The 22,700-nt window shown below is 42.8% G+C and overlaps 1 protein-coding gene across 18 annotated transcripts in view; it reads right to left on the bottom strand.

Annotated features, from left to right (window-relative positions):
* LOC127414341 (ras and Rab interactor 2-like) overlaps nucleotides 1-22,700 on the bottom strand; it is a 96,615-nt gene that overhangs the window by 51,342 nt on the left and 22,573 nt on the right. For 4 of the 18 annotated variants that reach the window (XM_051652284.1, XM_051652286.1, XM_051652283.1 and 1 more), the window contains one exon: nucleotides 12,672-12,770. In XM_051652284.1, coding sequence (XP_051508244.1) covers nucleotides 12,672-12,743 — 72 coding nt within the window. In that variant the 5' untranslated portion in view covers nucleotides 12,744-12,770. The other 14 variants (XM_051652287.1, XM_051652288.1, XM_051652290.1 and 11 more) reach the window with 12 other exon arrangements.

Here is a 22,700-nt window from a genome sequence, read left to right as displayed (position 1 = left end):
GGCTGGAGGGACAGGCTCTATCGCGCCCTTGCGCCGAAGGGTAGCAATCTCCGCACGCAAGGTAGCGGCATTCTTGCCCTTCACCGAGGTGAAGCTAACGTCACTGAACCTGGGTGGTCACCTGGCGAACTGAATCGCGAAGCCAAGTCGGACGGTCCAGACCAGCCATCGTGACGGGTTGGAAAGCACGAGCCACGCGCCCAAACTCCGGGTGAGGGGGATCAAGGGAATGATCATGTTGGACGTACTGGCCGGTGGGGCCTCGCGGTGGGGTGGAGCTCAAGGTGCCACGTCTAGGGGATCCGAGCCCCGTGGCTGTGCTGGGTCCAGGGACATCGAAGCACTTACCTGGCTCCTGCCGCCCACCATAAGATTGGCCGAGGGGTGGGGGGGAGTCTCATCCCCATAGTCCACCAGACCCAATCTCGTGTGGACGTGTTTGTGCCACAGCTGGGCGCACAGGGGCGGGGGGACCGCCGCTGGAGCACCATACCTGCAAAGATGAGATGGTGGATGGTGGTCGTGACGCCATGCACACCGGATATGTGACCCAGGGAACAAGGGAACTGCTCTTTTACTGAACTTTTGGGTACTGCAGACTCTTGGGCATGCGGCGCAATTAAATGAAAACGAAACAAAAGATTCTCCTCCTGGCCCTCCACCGGGGGATGGACTGGTCTGCTTACCAGCTCCAGTGTAGCAGGTCTCCTTGCTCTTGGGTCTCAGAGGCACTTCGAAGACTTCCTCGGGTTCTTAGTGGCCGGACGTGAGACGGGTGGCGAATGCTTCCTGCGCTGGGCTCTACGCCGCGGCCGGGCCACGGGAGCGGGCTGCGGCGGAGCCGATGTCGTTGCAGCAGGAGGACGCCCTTGGCGATGAGCAGACAGGGTGCGGGTCTTGCGCCGCGCTGAGGCAGGATGTGACGTATGGCTTCCGTCTGCTGCTTCACCGCCGAGAACTGCTGGGCAAAGTCTTCGACAGTGTCGCCGAATAGGCCAACCTGGGAGATGGGGGCATCAAGGAACTGTGCCTTGTCAGCCTTTCGCATCTCAACCAAGTTGAGCCAAAGGTGGCGCTCCTGGACCATGAGGGCGGACACTGTCTGCCCGAAAGACCGCGCCATGACCTTCATCGCCCGGAGAGCAAGGTCGGATGCCGAGCACAGTTTCTGCATCAATCCTGGGTTAGAACTACCCTCATGCAGTTCTTTTAGCGCCTTGGCTTGGTGTACTTGCAGGAGAGCCATGGCGTGCAGGGCGGAGGTGGCTTGTCCAGCGACACTGTAGGCCTTAGCCATCAGGGACAACGTAACCCTACAGACCCTGGACGGGCGTTTCGGGTGCCCACGCCAGGTGGCGGCGCTCTGCGGACATAAGTGCACCGCGAGCGCCTTATCCACCTAGGGGATCAACGAGTAGCCCCTGGCCGCTCCGCCATCGAGGGTTGTGAGAGTGGAGGAGCTGAAAGATCGGGACCAGGCAGTAAAAGGTGCCTCCCAAAATCTTGTCAGCTCCTCATGCACTTCCGGGAAGAAAGGAATGGGGGCGGTGCACGGCTGTGAGCAGCGCCCCGAGCCCAGGAACCAATCATCGAGCTGCGAGGGTTCCAGGGAGAGTGGAGGGTTCCACTCTAGCCCGACACTCGCGGCCGCCCGGGAAAGCATGTCCGTCATTTCTGCATCAGCCTGGGACTGGGCGACCATTCCCGAAGGAGGAAGCCCAGTCGAAGCCTCTGCGTCTGACTGGACGAGCCCGCTCTCCGATGCTTCGCTCGATAACTCATCCTCTTCCCTGGCTCTGAACAAGGGGTTGAACTCGCCGAGACGAGCCGGTGATCTCGTCCGAGCGCGCGACTGGGGCAAGCGAGCGTGCTGGGGAATGGGAGGTCCGTGGGAGGATACCCGGCGGAGGTGGACCCATTGAGGTCCCCAAATCACCCCCAGTGCTAACCGGCATGGCCTCATACCCTTAGGTAGAAGGATTGAGGCGGGGGGCCACTGGTGTGGCTTGCTTTCTTACGAATGCAAGCCGCAACCGCAACGTTGCCATGGTCATGTTCTCGCAATGAGGACATGATCCATCCATGAATGATGTCTCCACGTGGGCAGCGCCCAGACAAGTAAGACAGTGATCGTGGCCATCGGAAGCGGAGAGATAACGACCGCAACCAGGAATAACACACAAACGGAAAGGCATCTTTAAAAAGACGCGTCTTTAAAAAGACGTTCCATGTGTGCCGCTCTTTCAGAAAGAAAATATACTCTATTAGAATATACTCTTTTAAATGTTCTGCCGAAGCGCCCAGGGGCGTTCTCTGCAAACCACAGATGCACAGGGGAGAAGCCGCTGAAATGCGCCGTAAGATCCAGCAGAGAGAGGTGAATGAACTCGGCAGATGAATTCAGCTCAATGAATAGAACCGCTCGGCTCCGAAGAGAAAATCTGAATGAGTGGTTGCATACCAGCTCCTTTTATACCCGTATGTCCGGGGCAGTGACATGCAAATTCCACTCGTCAATTCTCATTGGCCTTTTAAAAAAAAGATCAGAGGTGTTTGGGGCTCCCAAGAGTGACCCCTAGTGTCACTGCAACGACACAACATCGAGTGAGTGACAGATAGGGAACAGTTCCTATCGTGAACCAAAGTCTTTTGCCATTACATTCCGGCGCATAACAAGCTACTTTAGTTTTATTTTCAGTCCTACTTTTCCGATAGCATAGCCAACATCTCTTAGAGGACTCTTCAAATTTAGGGACATGGGCTGTGTGGAGTAATGACGAAGGAGGGACTACAGGCTTTAGTGTATGCAAAGGGAAACTTGCATGAATATCGATATCTCCCAGCTGACGAGCCAGGTTTTCTCTGAAATCTATCTGGGTTAAGTTCACCAGTCTACGCTCATCCCCTGGTGCTGCATGAATGTGTTGCCATTCCTTAAACAATATGAAACTATTGACAACAGCAATGTCTATGAAGTGGAAAAAAGAGTCTTCCACCACTTCTGAGTTTTTTGTAGGACGTCGTAAGATTTTATCATTTGGTCTGACCTATCAACACCGCCCATATTTTTGTTATAATCGCTGATGACAGTGGGCTGGAGGGCTACTTCTTTTGTCCAGTCGACATCATTTTTTTCAAACCTAGTAATTTCGGTTGAGCCATTCGCATTGTGGAAATTGGAGAGGCATGTAACTGCATGCGTGTCCTTCCACTGAATTACAACTATATTCCCCTCAATCCTACACCACCTCATATCCCCACGAGCTATCTTGCGTTCCCATCTTTTTATGTCTTTAAATTCTGCAGGAAACAGTTTACTATTCACCCTGCATGTCCCACAGGCATTAGTTCCCATTTCTAACAACTTAACCATAAGAGCTGGGGACGTGTACAAGTTGTCAAACCAAACATTTTGGCCCTGGTCTTTGAATGGCTGCAGTAAAGATTCAACTACTTTGGTGGCCAAGTCAGTGACATGCCCATCATGACTACCTGTGTAAACATTAAAGTCGAGAGTATACCCAGAGTCTGATGTTGCAATTACCCATAATTTAAAACCCCACCGAGTAGGCTTGCCCTTCATGTATTGTTTAAATCCTGACCGAGCTTTAGACTTGACCATACATTCATCTATTGTGAGATTCTGTTTAGGCTGAAAGAGCTGCTGGCATTTTTGTTTGAGGTGGTCCATTAGATAATGCAACTTCCTAAGGCGGTCCTGATTATCCTCTGTGGTAGGGTCTACAACATGTAGAGCTGCTAAAAGAGCCTTGTAGTGGTCACGCAACATAAATCCCCTCGCCCACGAGCCCTGAAGTGACTTGGTTCCCCAATGATGATGGGAATCAGGGAGATTTGAAAACTCCATATAAATGAGCAACCCAAGAAATTTGTAAAATTCATCGGGGGTCACCTCCATCCAAGCTCCTTGGTAGCTGGAATATGACAGACAGTTTAGGACGAGCTCCCACCCCTGATGGTTTGTAAAGCTGCATATCTCAGCAACTACAGCCTGAGTAAAAAAACAGCATGAAAAAGTCAATTTCTTGCAACATCATGTTGGAGGTTGACCGCACAGCCTGACGCACGCTACCTAAGTCAATAACGAATGGATGGCTAGGCTTAAATGGGAGAGGTTTTGGTGCCTGTGAATCGATGTCAGAGTACGAGGGATAAGAAACAGAGTCAGGGAAGCGTTTAAGCTTTCTAGATTACTTGGGACCTGTGCGAGAATGGCTAGCCATACCCAAAATAATAAGAGTAACGGTGTTAGTGTTACTGTGAGTATCAGTCATATAAGAAATAGAAACAAACAGTACATACACATTCATATATACCCATTTGATGGTCTTGGCTGGGGATCAGGTTCCATCTCATCCTCCATCTCCTCGTGGTCTGGGTCTTCCTGCAGTAGTTCTTGGTCCAGCAGATCTTCCTCCTGTGTGCTCATGCCCTCATGAACCATGTCCTCCTCTGCTATGAACCTAAGCTCATCAGCAGTCAGCTGTCTCCTCCTCTTGAGGGTGCTGAGCAGGGAGCCATAGTCTCTATCCATCTCTACAACAGAAAAAAAGTACACAATTGGTAGCCAGAAGCATGTTCTTCACAAATCCTTACACTGAATAGTCACCAAAGGCTTGCAGACTAACCAGAATGTCCAACTGCAGACAGCCCTCTCACACTTTCCTTGTGAACAGGAAGCTACACACAATCTAATATCATGTCTGTGTGATGGATGGGTAAGGCTATCTGCTAAATTACAGAAAGATACACTCACATAAATCTTACAAATAGGCTTAAATATTTATGTATCTACCATTATTTTTATTACAAGGGAAAATCAACAAGCTAGATAACTTATCTAACTAGCAGGCCAATTTCAAGGCAGGTCTGAACAGCGGCAAAAAAACAAAAAAAAAAAGGTCTGAACAGCGTCTGCTCTCTGCCTCATATTACTTCAGGTGAATTTTTCACAAGCGACAAAATTGGCCAAAAAAGTTATTGATATTTAGCTAAAAATGTACATAGTATTGCTAGCTAATGTTTATTTAGCAAGTTTCACAATAATTTGCTTAAATATAAAGGCTAGTTGCCTGTCCGATGAACAGTCATGTCATTTTTTTCAGAAATAACTAGCGTTCCTCCTACAAATAAATGCTTCGTAACTAAAATGTTTTGACTTTCAATAGACAATATTGACAACATATGTTAAATAACTTGTCTTACCTCGAAAGATCACTTCAGTTTTCAATTTGAAGCAGTAAGTCCAACACTGGAGGTAATCTCCCGGCGTATCTTCTCTGGCTCCGCCCAGGCAAATGGAGGATGACGCTGATGATGATACATTTATTATTCACGCCCAGTAATCCCTTAACCAATCATATGTGCTTTTAGCTTATATTGTCATGAGTATCTGGCAGTTTTCAGAAATAAAATCGGTGATTGGATGGCGAAGATATTGAGACAGGAACCATGGGAATAATTGTTCCCAAATTTGAACGCTCCGGCTGGAAAGGGTTCATTTGTGTAAGGTAGGGTTAGGGGTTGGTGTAGGGTGTCTGTGGGACTCCAAATAAACACAATAAAAATGATGCAGTGATGCCACTATACTGTATGTTAGTACTTAAACAGGGGCATAAGAGTATCTGCCACTTTGCACTAGAGTGCAAATAGCATCAATCGCTATTTGCACTTAGTGTAAACAGCATCTATCACTATTTGCACTTAGTGCAAAGAAGATGCTTTTTGTTGCTTTTTAGACTTAGTGAAAATAGCATCTGTCACTATTTGCACTAAGTGTAAATAGCATCTATCGCTATTTGCACTTATTGTAAACAGCATCTATCACTATTTGCACTTAGTGCAAATAGCCTTTGCTCAGGCTTAGGTCATATAATAAAATGTATGAATGACAATCAAATTTAAAATATAAAAGTATACATTTTAAAATATTAAAATAATATTTTAACTGTCAAAATATTTCTAAATAACTAAAATATATCTCTCTTATTTTTCAGATTTAGTCTTGGTCCATTGTACGTTTTCACACTGCTGTTTTTTTTTTATAACCCAGCCAACCTGTATAACATATTATATTGTATTATATTATATTATTGTAACAGTTAAAATGGGAAAAGAGGAGGCGAGAACCGGACAAACCATCAAAGTAATGTTTATTGTAAATCTTAAACAAAACGACACAAACATGGCAGCTGCGTGTGGCTCTCTCTCCCCCGAACTGCCGCATCCGGCTGCCTTTATCCCTCTCCTCGGCTGATTAGCCCGATTGGGGGCCGGGTGTGCGTAGTCACGGCCCGGCCCTGCCCTCTTCCTCGTCACACTCCTCCCTCCTTTGCCTCAGGCCAGGGAATCCCCGGCATGATGTACATCTCCCCTCCCCCCACCCCCCTTTCTGGGAGAGAGAGGAGAGAGAGGAAATACCTGGTTCTCTGGCACCCAGATACGCTGTCGCCCGGCCCTCAGCCATTCTCCGACCTCTGGCGGACGACAGCTTGCTCCTCCCCTGGTGGACGGGTCCTCCGGCCCCGGGCAGATGGTCATGCTCCTCCCCCTCTTTTCTCTCTTTTTTCTTTTTTTCTCTATTCTTTTTTTTTCTATGGGGGGACGGCAGTGTGCCTCAGATCCTCGGTGGCCAGCAGTGACGCATCCGTCCCCAGGCAGATGGCCGCGGCTGCTCTTCGGTCGGCTGATAATGGTGAGGACTCCACGACAGTACATCCCTCCTGTTTCTTTTTTTTTTTTTTTTTTTTTAATAACCCAGCCAACCTTTATGACATATTATATTATATTATTGTAACAGAGTTAAAATGGGAAAAGAGGAGGCGAGAACTGGACGAACCATCAAAGTAATGTTTAATGTAAAACTTAAACAAAACGACACAAACATAAACACATACACGGCAGCTGCATGTGGCTCTCTCTCTCTCGAACTGCCGCATCCTGATGCCTTTATCCCTCTCCTCAGCTGATTAGCCCGATTGGAGCCTGGGCGTGCGTAGTCACGGACCAGTCCCGCCCTCCTCCTCGTCACAATAGTAAAATATTTCTGCCTTAAATTCTTCACTTTCATGCATTATTTTAAGGCTCTCCGATTAAATCACGATCCCCTATTTCTCATGAAGGAAGACTTTGAGATTCTGTTTCTTGCATTTTATCATCTCCACAGAAAAAGAGGAAGTGAGCATCTCCTTCTCTGTGTCACTGCATGTCATTAACACTGCGTGAGTGTACCCGCAATGACTACAGACATTTGCCATTACATGGTAGCTAAATTAAAGTGAAACTGGAGCACTTTGCATTCACTATTAAATTACGAAGTTTATACCTTGTGTTTATATTTTTGTGGATGTTTGGCGCAAGCCTCTGTAGATGGTGCACACATCAGAGCACTTGAAAAGTGGTTCATCTTCACGCGCTCTCAAATGATCTACTTGACATCCACGTTGCGGTTCCATGAGATGCTCGGAGTTCAACTGAATAAGACACAAATGCATTTTTCTGTGTACTAATGAGACACAGCTTGCAGGGAAAGACGAGGCTGAATCCAGCTTCTTAATCGCTTGCTTTTTATTCAGTAAAAGGGTCTCAGTACTTCGATACAACACAACTCAATCACTGGCGAGTGAAATGTTAATATTTACTCGCCAGTGGCTAATAACAGACATATTTTAGTCGCATAGTACAAAATTTACTTACATATGCAAGTGATTTTCTTGCAGTGTAGAGGGCTGTTTTGCAACATGGTTTTTAGCAAAGGAATTTCCACAATGATCCACTAATGAGATCGCGTAATCCTAATGATCAGCACTGACAGAGAACTGTGCTGAAAAATGCAAGATCCGTTTTTAACATATTTACTTTTTCAAGAACACAGTGAATTCCTCTGAGCTAATGTCGGCCAGACGGAAGAGAATAGGACTACCTATCATTTACACTTAATAGAGAAAACAGACATAAGCTTGCTGAGAAAAAGAGAGACAGAGCGAGAAATTTGATGTATAAAACATCTGGCACTTGTGTTGATGAATTCAACCAGAGGCTTAAGCTTTAGTGATGAGCCATTAAAAGAGGTGACGAAGCAGAATAAACATTTTTGCCTGCTTGGACATTTGCAAGGAAACTTTGATGCTTGAGACACTGGCTGGTGTTGTGGAGACTGGCACTGCAGTCTGTCCCAAAGATCAAGAGCTCTTCCAAATGCTGCAGTCATCTGTGCCTCTCTTTAACCAGCGGTGAGGTAAAGTAATTCATTGTATATAAAGCAGCCAAGATGCTAGGAAACTATGTGTTGTCATTTTACTAGCACCCTTGCTTTAGCCAAACACAGCCCTAACACTGAGAGGAGTGTTAGAAAAAGAAACACTTAAAATGACAGCAGCAGAGTAATTAAATTAAAGGAATAGTTCACCTATAGATTAATTTATGTCATCATGTACTCATCGTCAAGTCATTTCAAACCTCTATTAGTTTATTTCTCCTGTGGAACACAAAGTGTAAAATTGTAAGGAATACAAAAGCAGCATAAACATCATAAATGTAGTCTATACCAGTGCTTCCCAACCGCTGTGCCGTGAAAGATTGTCAGGTGTGCCGTGGAAAATTATCAAATTCCACAAAATAAATAAATGCATGAAAAAAATAATAATTTCAGGGATCCAAACTCCTCACCTTTAGGAGAAATTCGCCATTTTGAAACCATAATTGGTCACATTTGTGATTGTGAAGAGCAATGATTAATGTGCAAAAGTGACTGATATTTATACAGGTTAAGGGGCTTTCACATGACTTGCGTCAGCACTGCAGAATACACTGAAGTCTGTGAAGTGACGCCACTTTACACCAAACTGTTTTCCACACACGTTTTTGCTTCACCAATAATGTCTTTGAGAGTACTAAGCAACAAGAAATATTTAAAAACAGTCCAAATTTGTGAAGAGACATTGAATGTCTCATAATTTCTTTTAATTAAATATTACCTTATTGTTTACGAATATCAGAGACCCCAGTTATTGAACTAATTAAATTCACCAAGAAAATGATTAGACCTAAACATAAACAAGTCCTTTTATTACGTTCTGCTATCAAAGCAACTGCAAGCTTTTTTCTCTCTTCCAAATACGTTTTCAATGTTTATTGTGACACTTCCCACTTTTTTACGATGCAAACTCGTAAAATCGCCCCTCTGTCATGCTTCCTGCAACTCTTGTCATGTGGAGGGCAATGCGGCGCTTGACGCTGCCACTGAACAGAGCGTTGATGCCTCGACTCAACTCACGTGAAATGCGCTTTACAATGATGAAAGAACATTATTGAAACTCAAAATTATTATTATTTGTCTATTATTGTGGTCTTTTCTGATAAAAGCCATGCTCAGCAGTTTAAATAGGCTACTGTAGGAAAATGATACTGTAGATCTGCTTTGTGTTTATAATTCTTATACTGAAGTGAGTAGATTTGTAGCCATGCAAGTTTTAATAAAGGAGAAGGTAAGGACGTTATTGAAACTCACTATTATTAGACTATTATTGTTGTCTTTTTGGATGACAAATAATGCTCAGACTGAAGGAAGATTATATATCTGCTATGTTCTTTTAATGCTTAAACACTATAAAGTCTCTTGGTAGATTTCGGTCATGAACGACTCAAAATGATTCACTGACTCACTCATAGCACGTAAGACGCTCATTTGTCGCCACCTAGTGACATTTCCAGAAGGGGTCAGTGAACTAATCAGTTAATAAATTGAACAAATTTGTGAAACAGAAGCAAGCCTCACCAAAATACTCTTTATTTTGCAGCTAATTCTGCACAATTGTAAACTTGAATAAACATGAATCACTAAAACAGCTGGAATTGGTGCTTTTAGCTTATTCTTTAAAAACAAAATATCCACAGAAAAATTTTTCGTGGACCAGTGTTTGGGGCATTTTTTGCCCCTCATGAGTTTGCATCCCTGTAATTAGTTGTGACATTGCAAGAACAAATCTACAAATTAGAAAAGAAGCAAATTTGATGTTTTTTCATTAACCATTTAGCACTCTTGCCACCTGTGACCTCACACAGCGTAGCCTACCTATGTGACATCACGCTACTAAGATGGACAGAAAACATGGACAAGTTCTTGAAAAGGAAAAATATTGACGATGGTTAGCCTATGTGTGATAGTGGTGTGCCGTAGAATTTGTTAGTCGTAAAAAGTGTGCCGTGGCGGAAAATAGGTTGGGAAACACTGGTCTATACTACTATAAAGCCAGTCAATACCTTTGAATGATAAATAAACCAAAATCACTGAAAATCGTGCCCTCTGTTAAAGCTTTTAAATCAAATATGGTAGACTCCTTATATCAGGTTTGACTTCAATTATGTTTGATCGGGAGACAAGCAAGAACCAATGTCAATGACATCAAACCTGATGTCTAGACTCAATTTTGAACTTGTTTTTGCTTGAAAGTCTCCATTCACTGTTTTATACTGAAAAAAGCATGCAGGATATTCTTCAGAAATTCACAGTTTATGTTCCACAGAAGAAAGTAATTCGGGTTAGAAACTACATGAAGGTTGAGTAACATTATGACAGAATTTAAATTTTTGGGTGAACTATCCCTTTAATGAATGCTGAAGGTAAAATTCAGTCCGCTCACCACATTCCACTGAAGGATCATCTAAACTGATGATAGAGAAGAGATGCTATGGGAGTGCTTTCTGTTAAGGAAACAAGGAGGAATATAAATTTTTGTTCATTGACGTTCACAATCTTGTTATGCATCCATCACAGTCTTTTAGTGTCGGAGCAAAAGCTGGATTTATTTGCCTTTGGCTGGGTTTATTGTTTTTGTGTAGCATAGCATACATGCTACAACTACAACATTCTCCTGCACCTTGCTGAACAAAATAACGATGGCAACATACGCTGGAGGGAGTTGTAAACTTGCCCTGAAATAATTGTTCTCATAAAGTCATACATAGCTCAGCTCACACAGATTAAAACTGGATTATTCATCTTCTGAGAGCTTCTAAATCCTCTGCAGCTCAGTGATAGTTCAGTGCTGGCAGAGTGAATAGACAGAGCAGCATTCCATGGGTTCTCCAGAGGCCCAGAGTCTTGAGTAACCTGTGTTCTGTCTTGCTTTAAAGTAAGATGCTTATTGAAAGCAAACTCATTCAGTGGTGGTGTGTTTCTGTTGTTGGTTGAAACATTATTACTGATGTAAGCTATTAGGTTGTCATCCAGTTTTTCCAGTACTAAGAGACTAAACAAGGAAAAGCAGCTTTGTAATTATGAGTGGCCCAGTAAGCTAATGATGCTTAAGCACACACTTGTGTAAAGGAATTCTCCGGAAGTTAAATTTAATGGATTGACAAATGTGAGAATCATATGTTGTTTGCCACAGAAAATTGCTTTGACTTCCCCTATTGTTAAAAAAAATGAGGCAGATATCAAATAGATTAAGGCCCTTACACTAAGCTCAATCGACAGTTTGAGTCATTATGAGTCATTAAAACATTATGGCATGATGCTGATTACCACAAAAAAATTTTTTTTTGACTTGTCTCTACTTTTCTTTAAGACCAAGCCAAAAATTGAGGTTACAGTGAGGCACTTACAATGGAAGTGAATGGGGCCAATTTTTTGAGGGTTTAAAGGCAGAAATGTGAAGCTTATAATTCTATAAAAGTACTTGTAAAACTGTATTATTTGAGCTGAAAAGATGTTTAAATCATCATTTTTACAGTCATTTTAGGATTTACAACATTATGTCGTCATGGCAATGAAGTTGTAAAATGTAATGTTCTTTACACAGAAATGGTAAGCAAGTTCAAGTTCAAACTAAAGTCATGTTAACACATATTGTTTACTTCTTGTGGTTATTTTTTGAAACAGTGAGTATTTTAACATTTACAGATTGGCCCAATTCATATCCATTGTAAGTGCCTCACTGTTTTGTAGGGACAAGTCAAAATGTATATAGTAATCAACATTATGCCAAAAAATGCTGTTGATTGAGTTTAACTTAAATTGAACCAGGAATAATCCTTTAAATGAGGCCAGATTCTGGGGGGGTTTATGTAAAGGTCAAAATGCGAACTGATATTTTCATTAAAGCCCTTACATTAATTCTACCATAGGCTTTTATAAAAAAAAAAAAATTTTTTTAATTTTTGGACATTATAAACATATGCAGAGAACAGGAAGGAGTCAAGTTTATGTTCTTCTACTGATTCTAGACAACAGTCTGGCAAACTATCTGTTCAGCTCCATATAAACAAGGAACCTACGCCCCCTTCCTTCTTGGTGTCCAAAATGAGACACAAAAGGAGATATAAAGTAGTATGTTAGTCTCAGTAACCATTCACTTTCATTGCATCTTTTTTTTTCCATACAATAAAATGTGAATGGTGACTGAGGCCATCATTCTGACTAACATCTTTTTGTGTTCAATGGAAGAAAGAAAGTCAGACGGTTATAGAACAATATGAGGTAAGTAAATAATGACAGAATTTTCATTTTAGGGTGAAATTTTCCTATAACTTAATAATAATTTCTTTAATCCACACCTATGATGACAAGAAAGACAGGCAGACACAGGCTAACAAACAAGGCAAAGAACAGAGACAGATCTGTCTAACACCATCAGCACTTGTAGACCTACCTTAAAAAAGCTGCTGCTCCGGTCCATGAGGCAGGACTGCTTCATTATCTGTGCAGACATGCTTAGGTACATGCACCTCTTCTGTTTTGCGCTGCGTCTCTGTGGAACACAGAAACATACTTTATTTGAAGCCCAGGCAGAGGAAATCCCAACCCATTCCACACAGACAGGCCAGAAAAATTTGTATCTGAGACTTCTTGGGCAGGAGACTGCAATGCATGCACTTCATGCAAACTCTAAATAAAACTTCATTAAAAACCCCTCTTCTCCTGTGTCTCATTTTCTGCCTGATGAATTAAACCCAACCCCACTCTTTACACACACAATCCTGTCTTCTACATTAACACACACACACACACTCAAATGCTCATATACACCTTGGCCTATATTGCTCATAACAACAGATTGCTTTTTTATAACCAGTACAGATCTTATGTGTTAAAGTGTATGATACACAATTTACAGGACTTTTTCAAATAGGCAGACTTATTTTTAATACATTTATTTTCAGTCCTTTCAATAATTGTTTTACTTCTGCTTTTTAACACAATTTTCACCAAATCATTTATCACTAACCTTTGAAAGTGAATGGCTTGCTTAACAAGGCATATAGTATATTGTGAATAGTTAACAAAGAATTAAATTAACTTTTTTTTTTGGTTCTTGATTTAATTAATGTAACTTACATTTTTTTAGAACCTAAGACTTTGCACAAATTGTCTTCCATTATGTGAGTCCATCTTTGTTTTGAGATATGTCTAACTGTTAAACATTTCTTAATTTACTTTAAAAAGGCACTTATTATATGCAAACAATTAAATTACCTGTTAATGTCAATGTCAAAAATCGTGCTGCTTGATGTCATTTTTTAGATACCCACAAAATGTTTCCATTTATCAATATACCCGATATTAAAACCTCATAAACAATTAAGTGGAAACACGTGAATGTTGGTCAAACCTATTATTGGTAAAAAAAAAAAAAAAAAGGCAAAACAATTCCCCTGTAATGAGTTCATAAAATATGATGTTGATTTAATTTTATGGGTAGGAGGAAATATATCTTCAAAGCACAGTCACCGCTCGGCCTGCCCCGCTCTCAACAACATCCTTACCAAATCAATGAATAAACCTAACCATTAGTGTTTTAAAATATAAATGAGATGTTTAAAAAGACATCCTTACCAAATCAATACCTAAACCTAACCATTAGTGTTTCAAATATAAATGAGACTGTGGTGATGGGGGCATGGCCAAGTGACATCTGTGGAGAGCGAGGCCACGAGAGGAAGAACAGTAAGGATTGACACCTGTGGGAAATTATCTGTAACAGCTCTTTGTGTTTGCAGTGAGAGCTGAGAGGGATTAAAGAGCAGTCCAGACCGCCGGAGGGGAGAGAAAGCGACACACAAGCGGACTGTGTGTGTGTTGAATGTTTGGCTGAAAAGCCAGTAGTGTGTATGTGAGACTGAAAAGTGTGGGAAATAAAGACTCACATTAAACTGTTTATCTGGCTCTTGCTTCCTTCTTCAATGAGAGAGCTTGTAAACTGTCACAGTGGTGCCGAAACCTGGGATTAGGAGGAAGAAAACACCATCATGGAGTCCTCGCCGGCATCCACCAGGAACAACATCAGGCTCTGCATTACCTGCACGTGGAACAGGAGCAGCGGTTCCAGGTGCTCCTCCAGGCTCAAGCGGAGGACCGGCAGGTGCTACGGAGCTTGGTACACCAGGAGAGGTCATCAGCCACGACCCCAGAACCACCTATGGCCGTGCCGCAAGTCACGCTCAGGAAGATGGGACCACAGGAAGCCCCGGAGGCTTTCATCGAGCTCTTTGAGCGGACAGCTGGAGTGTGGAACTGGCCGAGTACCCAGTGAGCGGTCCGCCTACTCCCGCTGTTTTCCGGGGAAGCCCAATTCGCGGCCCAACAACTCCCTGCCTCAAACTCCTGGTGCACAAGGACTTGAAGAAAGCCATCCTACAAAGGGTTGGCTGCAGCCCAGAACAACATCAGCAACACTTCCGTTTGCGGCGCTTGGCGAGCATGGCTGCCCGTTCGCATTCGACCAACAGCTCCGTGACACCTGCCGAAGATGGCTGCTGGCTGAGGAATGCAACGCTGAGGGAGTGCTCGATCTGGTGGTAAGTCTCAGCCGGTCTGCTGGAGCTGTGGGGAACCTGGTCATTTCCAGGACCGATACCTTACGATGGAGGTGGAGACATTGGACTGGGTCCCTGACGTGCCACAGGCCACCCCCGATCGAGCAGGAAAGTACCAGATACCTGTGAGTATTAAGGGGGTACATATCAAGCCTTGGTGGATTCAGGTTGTAATCAAACCTCCATTCACCAAAGCTTGGTTCATCCCAAGGCTTTGGATACAAGCTGGTGGGTAAAGGTAAGGTGTGTGCACAGGGATATCCAAAATTACCCTGTAGTGACAGTCACTATTCAATTTCGGGGACAAAAACATAGTGTTGAGGCTGTTGTTAATTTCCACCTCACCCATCCACTAACTTTGGGAACGAATTGGCCGGCATTTATTACCTTATTAAGGGGAATGTGTGTGGATAAGTCCTGCTACAAAGCGTATCGGTGTGTAGTGTGTGACTTGCTGGCTAGGGAGGCAGAGCCAGGGCCGTCTACGTCAGCTCCATGTCAGGAGGACGTAAGGGAGGGGGAAGTCTCGGAGCAGACAAGAGACGAGAACCTTAGGCACGTCTCGGACCAAGTGAAAGTGATTGATGGTCAAAGCCTCCAGCCAGACGTTGCACTCATATATCCGTATTTTTCAATTATTAAGGATTGGTTGTATCATGTGACGCAGGACGCTCAGACAAAGGAGGATACAACCCAATTGTTAGTACCGAAGAGCTATTGGGAAATGTTTTATCAGACGGCACATTATAATCCGATGGCAGGTCACTTAGGGCAGGGAAAAACACTAGACCATCTGATGGCCCATTTCTATTGGCCGGGCATTCGTGGGGATGTTCGCAGGTGATGTACGGCATGCCGTGAATGTCAGCTGGTGAATCCCGTGGCCACCCCAAAAGCACCATTGCGCCCCCTCCCATTGATTGAGGTCCCAGTCGAAATAATTGACATGGACCTCGTCGGGCCATTAGAGAGGACGGCATGCAAGCATCGCTTTGTGTTGGTTCTGGTAAAATGCGCAATGCAATATCTGGGAGCAGTGCCTCTGTGCAACATCTCAGCACATAGTGTTGCGGAGGCACTCATCAGAATAATCTCCTGAGTGGGGATTCTGAAAGAAATGGTGGTTCCAGAGAGGGAGGAGCTTGGACTGGAGGTGAACTTAAAAGCCACTGATTAAGTCACACCAGTCACTTGTGGAGATCACCTCTCACCGTCACAAATCACGGAGGTTGCCAGGTTGCAAGGAGAATTCTCCAACATGTTCTCGCCTCTTCCCAGTCATACGAATCGCACAGAGCACCATATCGAAACCACCCCAGGGGTAGTGGTACTCAGTCGTCCCTACCGATTACCCGAATACAAAAAAAAGTGGTTCAGTAAGAATTAAAGGCCATGCTAGATATGGGGGTAACTGAAGTATCCCGGTGGTGCTGGTTCCGATGAGTGATGGCTCGAATGTCTCGGATTGATGAACTGCTTGATCGCTTAGGAGCGGCTCGCTTTTACTCGACACTGGATTTGACAAAGGGATATTGGCAGATCCCCTTAACTCCCATGTCCTTTGAAAAAAACGGCATTTTCCACACCGTTTGGCATACACCAATTTGTCACCCTTCCTTTCGGTTTGTTCATGGCTCCGGCTACGTTTCAGCAGCTCATGGACAGAATCCTCAGACGCTTATGCTGCTGCCTATCTAGACAATATCATTATTTACAATAATGACCGGCAGCGGCACCTGCAGAATCTGAGGGCTGTCCTGAAGTCGTTGAGACGGGCAGGACTCACGGCAAACCCTAAGAATTGTGCAATTGAATGGGTGGAAGTACGGTATCAGGGCTTCCACTTGGGTCATGGACAGGTGCGGCCCCAAATTGATAAGACCGCAGCGATTGCAGCCTGCCTGAAACCTAAGACCAAAAAGCAGGTGAGACAGTTCCTAGGGCTGGCTGTCTATTATCAAAGGTTTGTACCTAACGATTCGACCATCACCAGCCCGCTGACTAATCTTACTAAAATGGCACACCAGACCCGGACCAGTGGACAGAGCTGTGCCAGCAGGCATTCATGTAGGTAAAAGCTGCACTTTGCGGCATTACTGCACTCTCCTGACTTCTCTCTCCCTTTTATCTTGCAGACGGACACATCTGACAGGGGTTGGGAGCAGTACTGTCCCAGATGGCGGAGGGGGAGGAGTGCCCTGTGCTGTACATTAGTTGCAAACTCTCACTGAGGGAGACTAAGTACAGCACGATAGAGATGCTGTGTTTGTTCATCAAGGGGGCGGTCCTTGCTCTCCGGAACTATCCGTTGGGGCATTTTCACCCTCTGTTCTGACCATGTCCTGCTCCAGTTGCTCCATTGCATGAAGGATACCAAAGCACCCGTTGGTATCTAGCTCTCCAGCCTTTTAAGTTCGAGTTGGTCCACAGGCTGGGGGCGCAGATGGCTTGAGTCGGGCAATGGGGGTATGTGGTGATGGGGGCGTGGCCGAGCGACATCTGTGGAGAACGAGGCAGCGAGAGGAAGAACAGTAATTGACACCTGTGGGAAATTATCCCTAACAGATGTTCGTGTTTGCAGTGAGAGCTGAGAGGGATAAAAGAGCAGTCCAGACCGCCAGAGGGGAGAGAGAGCGACACACAAGTGGACTGTTGTGAGACCAGGTTGTTGTCGTCACCTGTGATTTCATGCTTAAGCTCAGGTAAGAATCAAAACCAGCTTTATGCAGCGGGAGAAAGAAAGCCCTGGAAAACAGTGATTATTCCTGAAATAATGTGTCCTATACACATACAGTCAGGGCCAAAAGTTTGGAAACAATCTCTACAGTACATAGAGAGCAGTCACACCTAATTGGAATAAAATTTCTTCATAGTGGCCTACATCAAACTTTTTTACTTCAACAGACCAAGGAAAATACTTAAAATTTGTGTACTATGTAAATTAACATTTAAATATGTTTAACATTGTTCACACCAGTCCTTTCCAAACATATGTTGAGTTGCATATTACGTCCTGCCAATCGGAATGTCATAAATTCAGCCATCATAAAAAGCTACAACATCTCATGGATCTCCCAGTGCTGCCTCTGCAGGCCAAATTGTCCACGATGAGCGAATGTCTCTCTCCTGCTGCAGAAGATTATCATCATCTGGAGTGAGAGCCAGCTCTGACCCACTTCCAGATGCTACAGATCCCCAACACCCAGAAATATTTGATCCAGCACAGCTGTCCGAGCTACGCTCAACAGCCTACCGCCTTCAAAAAGCTTTTTTCCTCCAGAGACAGCACTGTCTCTCTTGCACAATGTCAACCTGACTCGACTCTTATTGTCGACAATGGAAACAAAGCCTTTTTTCCCTTCTCTCCTCAATTGGTGAATTTATGTGTTGAACTAGCATAAAGCTGCTGTCTGGGTTTTGTCAATATATGGGAAATCCTGGCAAACATGTGGAGCTCAGTTCGCAGAGCCTTTGATGTTACCATCAGAAGCTTTGAAAAGAACCAGTCTAAACTTTTGTTTCTTCTGAATCTACCTCTCTCCTCAACACTCCAAATCTCTCCTTTAACCCAATTCCTAGATCTCTTTCTATCTGTTCAGTTTGTAGTCTTACAATATCCCTGAAGAGAATTGGCATTTTCAAGCCACAAGTTCCATCATGAATTTCTGTTATTGTTTTTATATATATATATATATATATATATATACAGTGGTGTGAAAAAGTGTTTGCCCCCTTCCTAATTTCTTATTTTTTTGCATGTTTGTCACACTTAAATGTTTCAGATCATCAAACAAGTTTAAATATTAGTCAAAGATAACACAAGTAAACACAAAATGCAGTTTTTAAATGAAGGTTGTTATTATTAAGGGAAAACAAAATCCAAACCTATATGGCCCTGTGTGAAAAAGTGTTTGCCCCACCTGTTAAAACATAACTTAACTGTGGTTTATCACACCTGAGTTCAATTTCTCTAGCCACACCCAGGCCTGATTACTGCCACACCTGTTCTCAATCAAGAAATCACTTAAATAGGACCTGCCTGACAAAGTGAAGTAGACCAAAAGATCTTCAAAAGCTAGACATCATGCCGAGATCCAAAGAAATTCAGGAACAAATGAGAAAGAAAGTAATTGAGATCTATCAGTCTGGAAAAGGTTATAAAGCCATTTCTAAAGCTTTGGGACTCCAGAGAACCACAGTGAGAGCCATTATCCACAAATGCCGAAAAAATGGAACAGTGATGAACCTTCCCAGGAGTGGCCGGCCAACCAAAATTACCCCAAGAGCGCAGCGACGACTCATCCAAGAGGTCACAAAAGACCCCACAACAACATCCAAAGAACTGCAGGCCTCACTTGCCTCAGTTAAGGTCAGTGTTCATGACTCCACCATAAGAAAGAGACTGGGCAAAAATGGCCTGCATGGCAGAGTTCCAAGACGAAAACCACTGCTGAGCAAAAAGAACATTAAGGCTCGTCTCATTTTTGCCAGAAAACATCTTGATGATCCCCAAGACTTTTGGGAAAATACTCTGTGGACTGACGAGACAAAAGTTGAATTTTTGGAAGGTGTGTGTCCCATTACATCTGGCGTAAAAGTAACACCGCATTTCAGAAAAAGAACATCATACCAACAGTAAAATATGGTGGTGGTAGTGTGATGGTCTGGGGCTGTTTTGCTGCTTCAGGACCTGGAAGACTTGCTGTGATAAATGGAACCATGAATTCTGCTGTCTACCAAAAAATCTTGAAGGAGAATGTCCGGCCATCTGTTCGTGACCTCAAGCTGAAGCGAACTTGGGTTCTGCAGCAGGACAATGATCCAAAACACACCAGCAAGTCCACCTCTGAATGGCTGAAGAAAAACAAAATGAAGACTTTGAAGTGGCCTAGTCAAAGTCCTGACCTGAATCCTATTGAGATGCTGTGGCATGATTTTAAAAACGCAGTTCGTGCTCGAAAACCCTCCAATGTGGATGAATTACAACAATTCTGCAAAGATGAATGGGCCAAAATTCCTCCACAGCGCTGTAAAAGACTCATTGCAAGTTATCGCAAACGCTTGATTGCAGTTGTTGCTGCTAAGGGTGGCCCAACCAGTTATTAGGTTTAGGGGGCAATCACTTTTTCACACAGGGCCATGTAGGTTTGGATTTTGTTTTCCCTTAATAATAACAACCTTCATTTAAAAACTGCATTTTGTGTTTACTTGTGTTATCTTTGACTAATATTTAAACTTGTTTGATGATCTGAAACATTTAAGTGTGACAAACATGCAAAAAAATAAGAAATCAGGAAGGGGGCAAACACTTTTTCACACCACTGTATATATAGCAATTTTCCAATTATTTTCAGGCTATTTTTCAAGTAAAATAAGGTATGTGGTTAACATTACTTGAAGAGACTTTCATGTATTCTACAATATAAGTGCACATAGTTATCTCTTAAATGTTAATTTAGTAGCTGTTGTGTGCTTTGAAAACACAAGTTGCAAACAAGATGCTACATAAGGACTAAATACCATAAGGATGAGAGTTTACACCCATTACGAATCAGAAAACCACTGTAGTCCTTACGTACCAACTTGTGTTTTCAAAGCACCCAACAAGTGCAAGGTGTAATCAAGCTTTGATCGTGATCGTGCCTAGGAGACTGCAGATGGCAAGATTTTTAGAGAAAAAAGGAGTTTTACTTTGGTCTGTTTCTCACCCATAACCAATCGTTTCTCTTTAGATAACAATAATTTAACCATTTTAGTCGTATGAATTACATTTATGCTGCCTTTATGTCCATTTTGGAGCTTGGAATCGTTGCACCCCGCTGACTTGCATTGTATGTATGTATATATATATATCTATATATATCTATATATATATATATATATATATATATATATATATATATATATATATATATGTACAGTTGTGCTCAAAAGTTTGCACACCCTGGCAGAAATTGTGAAATTTTGGCATTGATTTTGAAAATATGATATGATAAAATATGATAATATTTATGCCAGGGTATGCAAACCTTTGAGCACAACTGTATATATATATATATATATATATATATATATATATATATCATATCATATCTTTATCAAAATATCTTCTTTTTTATTTGCAGAAGAAAGAAAGTCATCTGAGTTTGATCACATAAATGATGGGAGAATTATCATTTTGCAGTGAACTATTCCTTTAATCACAGACTTTATTTTGCTCATAGATAAAAAACTTGCTAAATTCTAAAAACCCATTGGAAATTACTGAGAGAACCAATGGCAAATTATCCTTTCGGGTTGGCCTTCAAATTGGTGTCATGACTGATCAGCTCTTTTCTCTTCTGACCAGACATCACGGCCCAGAGCAAGCCTCATTACAATCCAAAGGGCATGGCTGTTACAACCATCCAGCTGCTCGGGAAAAAAAAAACAAACACAGCTGTGGAAAGCAAAGCCAACATTTCAGAGTTGTTGTGGATGTGGTTTTGCAGGAAAAAGCCGGAGACGAAGGTGGAGCACAGGAGAAGTCTTAGTGAGCTCCAGGTATTTCCTATGAGGCACTGCTCTAGTGCTGACAGATATGGATTGAGTTTGACATGTTAATCTACTCCTCTCTGTAAAGGAGCTTCACCTCATTTTGTTGCTCTAATGAGGCATCACAACACAAATTCATCTTCCCCCAGTATATATCAAAGCAGAGTAGGCGAGCTGTTATTTACCTTACATCACATCTAGTTTCTGTGCCTGTATCTCTCTTTGAAAGGCTTGACAACACACACACAAAAGTAAATAGGAAAGCCCTGTGACTGCCAGCACAGACAGCGTAAACGCAGGGAGAGTTCTTAACTGGCCACTACGGAGTACATACATGCAGAGAGAGAGAGAGAGAGAGAGAGAGAGAGAGAGAGAGAGAGAGAGAGAGAGAGAGAGAGATTGGTCATTTATCTCCCTCGCCTGCTATCATCTTAATAGGAATGTCATGGCACTGGGATACACTGAAAATTACAGTTGAAAGGAATAGCATTTGCAACTGCTCCATCTAAAATGTCAACAATTGCAAACAAAACTCACAACTCTATCCTGTTGCCATTCAAATAAGGTAATTTGTTATACTGTGCTGGCTGGTACCCAGTGGTGGAAATGGCAGAGATTCACTGGGGGGACCCTAATGGGTTGGAGGGGGTGAAAGGTCACTGAACAACATTCATGAATTATTTGTGCATAAAACACCTTTCATTCAACAGAATTTGTGCTTGCAGAGATTTACCTGTGCAATTTCGTACAAATTAAAGATACAATGTGCAGGAACCTACACATGGGGTGCAGTCACACAAACCTTTTCAATACATGTGTTAAAGGTTAAATAAAACTGCAGAATGTTTTAGACCTCTCAGTTTAGTGCACTGTTATAAGCACGTAAAGTTGTAGGGAAGAGGGAGGATGCAGTTGACACTGACTAAAGAAAGAGACAGGAGTTTCTTTTCAAACTTTATTGACAGTAGCATACATTATTTGACTATCAACAAAAAGAAAGGTGAAAGTGAAAGTGTCACTTTGTGACAGGCCAGTGTAATAAAAAATTCAAATGGTAAAGTAAAAGTCCATAGTGGCTTGATAATCTGCATTAATGAAAGCTAAAAAGCTTAATTACATATCTCTATATTGACATACATAGTTTATATTTACAATACACATTTAGGCTAACATAACTATGGATATAATGCTCAGTAAGCTATAATAGTAAAATGAGTAAGGACTTTTAAAATGGGCTCAGTAGTGATGCACGGAAATGAAAAACTCTAAACAAATTTTTCCTAACAAAAAAATAAAAAATAAAAATAGCCAAATCTACTGGATATTTCTCC

The sequence above is a fragment of the Myxocyprinus asiaticus genome, chromosome 23, assembly GCF_019703515.2.
Source record: "Myxocyprinus asiaticus isolate MX2 ecotype Aquarium Trade chromosome 23, UBuf_Myxa_2, whole genome shotgun sequence".
Taxonomy (NCBI): Eukaryota; Metazoa; Chordata; class Actinopteri; order Cypriniformes; family Catostomidae; genus Myxocyprinus; species Myxocyprinus asiaticus.
This window is presented reverse-complemented; position numbering and strand designations above follow the sequence as displayed.